This window comes from Erpetoichthys calabaricus, chromosome 5, assembly GCF_900747795.2.
Source record: "Erpetoichthys calabaricus chromosome 5, fErpCal1.3, whole genome shotgun sequence".
Lineage (NCBI taxonomy): Eukaryota > Metazoa > Chordata > Cladistia > Polypteriformes > Polypteridae > Erpetoichthys > Erpetoichthys calabaricus.
The window spans coordinates 11032616-11038217 of record NC_041398.2 but is presented as its reverse complement, the minus strand read 5'-3'; the positions used below and the strand labels follow the sequence as shown (position 1 = coordinate 11038217).

The 5602-nt window shown below is 43.9% G+C and overlaps 2 protein-coding genes across 5 annotated transcripts in view; both read left to right on the top strand.

Moving 5' to 3' along the window:
- The window catches only part of LOC114643681 (tripartite motif-containing protein 16-like), a 488218-nt gene extending 485357 nt beyond the window's left edge, over positions 1-2861 (top strand). The window contains exon 9 of one of the 2 annotated variants that reach the window (XR_007934981.1): positions 2370-2861. The gene's annotated coding sequence lies outside the window, so the exon portion shown is untranslated. Of the gene's footprint in view, positions 1-1012; positions 1030-2369 lie in introns of those variants that run through there. The other variant, XR_007934989.1, reaches the window with a different exon arrangement.
- LOC114644391 (tripartite motif-containing protein 16-like) overlaps positions 1-2861 on the top strand; it is a 119622-nt gene extending 116761 nt beyond the window's left edge. For 2 of the 3 annotated variants that reach the window (XM_051928006.1, XM_051928007.1), the window contains exon 7: positions 1809-2861. Coding sequence is in view for 1 of the 3 variants with exons in the window: in XM_051928005.1 (XP_051783965.1) it covers positions 282-823 (542 nt within the window). In the remaining 2 variants the exon portion in view is untranslated. Of the gene's footprint in view, positions 1-281; positions 1074-1808 lie in introns of those variants that run through there. The other variant, XM_051928005.1, reaches the window with a different exon arrangement.
- Positions 2862-5602: the final 2741 nt, after the last annotated feature.

Below are 5602 nucleotides of genomic sequence, written 5' to 3'. Positions count from 1 at the left end.
TCTTTACCGCACATGTCTGCTCTTCTTTTATTACATTCTCAATATTTGTTTTCAATCTATTTGTCTAAACTCTTGTCAATATCTTCTTGTCTGTTGTTGTCTTTTTATGATTTAATTTTTAATCCCCACAGATTCTGTCCAATCAGATGGGCTCTTTACTATTAGTGTCTGGTCAGCGCAGCTCCCGATTGGCTCTTGTTAATTGTCTGTGTTGTGCTCCGCCCCCAGTCCCGTTACACACTCCCAGATTTCTTCACTCGTTTTCTTTTCTCTCCTTTCAGACTTCTGTCCCCTCACACTGGACATCAACACAGCACACAGAGTCCTCCGTCTGTCTGAAGGGAACAAGAAGGTGACATGGGAGGGGACAGAGACTGAATATCCTGATCATCCTGATAGATTTGACTACTGGTCTCAAGTTCTGTGCAGAGAGGCTCTGACTGGGACTCGCTGTTACTGGGAGGTGGAGTGCAGTGGAGACGTCATGGAGATTGGAGTCGCAAATAAAGGACTGAGCAGGAAAGGAGGGAGCAGGAAGTGCAGACTTGGGTACAACGACAAGTCCTGGTGTTTGGAGTGGTCTCATTCCAAGTACTCTGTGTGGCACAATAACCAGCAGACTGTAATCAGCGCCCCCTACAGCCCCAGAATAGGTGTGTATCTGGACTGGCCTGCTGGCTCTCTGTCATTTTATAGCGTATCACACACAATGACCCTCCTGCACAGGTTCAACACCTCCTTCACTGAACCCCTCTATCCAGGGTTTTGTCTTGGTCTTCACTGCAGTGTAACAATCAGCCATCTGACACCATGTGACCACTGACCAGTACCCTCCAGCGGTCACTTGATGTCCACACACTCAGGTATCTTTGTGTTTGTAGTTTGGGGTCAAAATTAATTTTACATTATAGGTGGGGGGGCAGCACCTCTGTGAGTGAATTTGTGGTTGAGAATGAGGGGCGAGTGCGGCTGTCAGGGTCTCCATTATTATTGGGTCTGAGTAGCCAATCAGGTGTGTGTGTCATAGTGAGGGGCGGTGACACGTCAGACCTACAAATACCAATCTGACCAGCAGGGGTCACTTTTTTATTTCACAGCCACATGTCCTCCAGGCTGACACCCCACCTGCTGTGTCCCTTGAGTGTCATTGAATGTCACCTGTTAAGTCAGTCTATATAGCGCCTTTCAGTAGTGCTGTTCCAGCAGGACCACATGCCTGTCTCAGTATTCAGAGCCTCATTCCTGTGACTATTTAGGAGCACAGAGTGACAGACGTGACAGGACTGCTGGCCTCTGAACAGAAATTGTCTGCCCCTCTATTAGTTTCTCCGGTGGTCTGTCACCTCTGAATGAATTCACTGTGAATGTCTAAAGACGAGGACTCACCGCTCAGTCACATGTCGGCCATACTGATGGAGTTTGTTGTTTTACTGAGTCACTTGGTGTCACGTTAGACATTAAACTGCACCTCCTCCTTGTTGTTCCCACTGTCACCCAACCTCAAGGAGACAAGTCATCTGACTGACTTCACCTTCACTGTCGGTGTTCAAAGTGACAGTCAGATGTGGCACTTTGGGACACTTTAATCTGTCCACTGACACACACATTCCCAGGATTAATTTACAATTCCCTCTGGACCCCTCAAGGTGCGGCGTGTCACCTGACATCAGTCTGTGTGACGAAGCCAATGAAGGCCCAGGCTGACAGCCCCCCCACTGTGTCTTACAGGCCTCACCAGCAGATGGCGACTATGACTTCTAAATCTGTCATCTTCATGGAGCCTGAGGGGTTAAAAGGAAAAGGAGAAGGTGAATAAAGAGTGAGGGGTGAGGATGATAGAGAAGAGTGTCAGGGTGATAAAGGGTGAGATGAGTGACCTGAGACAGAGTGAGTCAGACGAGTGTGTCACTTGTGTGTTTGTCAGTTTTGTTCCTCCCTCCTGATTTTCTCCTCTTTGACTCATCACACGCTGATGGCCGTCCTGTGATCACAGATTGTATTCCTCGTTGATCAAATCCGTATCTCTATCTGTGACTGACGTCTGATTCTTTAAGCACTCGCTCATCAGACAGGTTGTCACCCGATGAGCTCTTCACTGCTGACCTAAGCCCTGCTGCCCTCTTCTCTCTCCTGTCACCTCGGCCATTGCTTCAGTCCCCGCTGTGTCACCTCATAAAGCCACTGGTCTGTCTGGTCACTCAGGTCCTTGTCACAGCTGCACACTGGCAGTCGTTCAAACTCTACAGGCTGACAGCCATGTTGTCCTGTCGTCTGATGCTTGTGTTGGTTGAGGACGTCTCCTGCTGACCTTGGTGGCTTTTAGAGCTCAGGATTAATGAAATGGAAATGTCAGTCAGCAGTGTGGGCAGGTGGGCACATTCAGGGCAAAATGTCATTTAAAAGTCGATGAGCACACTGGACACATCGCCAGTCACTGATAATCGACTCCACGTCAGCTCCTGTGGCCCTCATCATGTGCTGTCAACTCAGACGCTGGTCATGTGACTTGCACCTTAGTGACATTCCTGTGACTTTCAGGGCTGTGACATCAGCTGATTCTTCTGGAGCCAAACTGCTCCCTCTTGTGGCCTCTCTGCATATTAAACACACGAGAAGTTAGGATGTGAAGTGTTTGGTGAGATCTAAAAAATATTCAGAATATTGACATCACCTTGAAGGACAGTTTGGTTTAATAATAATTAATGTGTAAAAGAATACTTATTTTATATTAATCTTTAGTTAATTATAATTATGTGTTACATTCATAGAGATAAATGGCCTGTTAATGCTTCACAGTTTGTAAAATTTGAATTGCTTATTAATCTAAAAAGATCAAAACACAAAAAAAAAAAAAAAAATATGGACGACTGTTATTTGTCAAATTTGTTCATTTGGTAATTTTTGATTTGTAAATTCCTCTGGTCATATCTCATATTTTGAATGTTCTGATGATATTAGTACTTCTTGTTTATGATTAATCCTCTTTAATAAAAGGACAAGTGTCTGTGTGTCTGTCTGTGTATCTGTCCAGTCACTTTGTCTCTGTCTTTCCAACAGGTGGCGCCTCACAAACATTAGCTCTGCTTTTATGACTCCCATGCTAATCAATATCATCCAGTTACAGAGCCGCAGCACCAGATGTCACCACTGATATCTGCCAGCAGTTTAATGACAGAATGTGTGTTAGTGTGAGTGTGATTAGTGGGCACCATACCAGCCTGTAAACCTCCCTACTGGCACACAACTGCTAGTCCAGACCTGCGACAGTTTGTTGTGCTTCATCTCTGCCAATAGAATGGCATATAACAGAGAAATAAGCATTGGATTTGTCATTCCAACAGATGGCACATCACAAACATTTGTATTAATGCACTGTACTACTACGGACACTTGTGATACACCATCTGCTGGAACGAAAGTTGCAATTCATTTTATTACTACAAGGATTTCAAAATACATTACCACAGATGGTGCACTGCAAACATTAGCACTAAGATCTAAGTTGATTATTTAAAATTCAACCCACCTTTGACATGTAGCACAGCTAGTTTTGTAATAATGTGCAAAAGTTACAAAAAATATATATATAAATTTTAAGAAAATGGAGAATGCACCAAAAAAATATGGTGGTGCCATATGAATGTTTTGTTCTTCCATTTGCAGCAATGAAGCTAATTATTGAGGACAATTAGCGTTGCTCCACAGTCTGAGTGTTTGTGTCCTGCTGTGTGTGTTTGTCCCCATGTGTGTCCATGTGACACATGATAGTCTGCTGTGACGAGGTGAGTGGTCCCTGTGACTGCAGTCTGACCCCACACTTTCAATATCAGCTGTTAATAAATCCTGATATTAAACTTTATTAGGTACACTTCTTAAACACTTTTAGTTTTATCCCACCATAATATTCAAGTAATGGCTACTTGCATTCTGTACACACTTCTGATATTATATGAGGAGTCAAAGCTGCTGTAGTTCTGCTAAAATGTGGATTAGCAATAAGAAGAGATGGCTACTTCAGTCACCTCTTGAAGGGCAGCAGCTGATATTCAGACTTGCTTCAATCGACACCAAGTGTGCATCTCTGCAGTCCGGAGCCTCCATCCTGGAGCTCCAAGGAGGTGGCGTTGACTCCACTGGGCGCCAACTGGGAGGAACTTGAGGTTCAAAACAGTGAAATGCCTGCAATTCCCCACTATGTCCACTAGAGGGGGGTGTACCGTCATATTAGTCAAACTTAGTCGTAATAATGAGGTAGTAAGTCATGTAATTATGAGATGATAAGTCATAATAATATAATAATAACGATCAAGTGCCAGTGACCTGCTATTACTATTAACAGACTTGCATTTAATTTGGTTCTGCTTCTTTAGCAACGTGAGACTCGCAGTCAGATTAACTGGATTAAATTAGCAAATTTTGGGGGTTGTTTTAAGCAGTGAGAAGTCAAGTAAGTCATTGTATAACTGAAAAAAGTTACAATATGCAAGCTTTCAAAGCAACTCCGGACCTTTCTTCAGGCAAGATGTAATAAAAGAAAATAATTATCGCTGATATTTTAATGTGATATCGGCGTTTATCCAGCAGCTCAAGTTCTTACAGATTTGCGCCACTCGCCCAGCTCAAGTGCTCCTTCTTGTTCAGCCTACTTTCTCTTTCCAAACCATCCCATAATAGTCACAGACACTCCCTCTGTAGATTTCGCTCTCTCCTCTGTGTCTTCATCACTGATGTTCTTCTTTATCGTTTTCCGGCGCTCCTTAAATCTCCCGAGTGTGCGCACATAACCGTGGACTGTCTCATCCCGTCTTGTGTTAATGGCGGACACTTTGAGATCGCAGCACCGACTGAGCCTCGACTGTAAGCAGACGGCTATTCACGTGAGGCTCACTCCGCTAAGTCTCAGTGTGACACGCGCGCTTCACGGAATGCCCGACTGGTTTAGTCCGGTGCCGCGCTTTGAGATCATCGGGAGCGCGCACTGCAGGGAGGTGGGGGGTGAAGGCGGAGCGCAGGTTTGAATGGCACCTTCAGGTTATTACAATTGACCGGGCAGGTTATGAGATCGCAGGTGACTTTGACTTCAGTTTGAAAGACACAAATACAAACACACGTAATCAACTTCAGAGTGTGACTGCGACGACACAATTCACAGGTGCTGGTCATAAAATTAGAATATCATGACAAAGTTGATTTATTTCAGTAATTCCATTCAAAAAGTGAAACTTGTATATTTGATTCATTCATTACACACAGACTGATGTATTTCAAATGTTTATTTCTTTTAATGTTGATGATTATAACTGACAACTAATGAAAGTCCCAAATTCAGTATCTCGGAAAATTAGAATATTGTGAAAAGGTTCAATATTGAAGACACCTTGTGCCACACTCTAATCAGCTAATGAACTCCAAACACCTGCAAAAGCCTTTAAATGGTCTCTCAGTCGAGTTCTGTAGGCTACACAGTCATGGGGAAGACTGCTGACTTGACAGTTGTCCAAAAGATGACCATTGACACCTTGCACAAGGAGGGCAAAACACAAAAGGTCTTTGCTAAAGAGGCTGGCTGTTCACAGAGCTCGGTGTCCAAGCACATTAATAG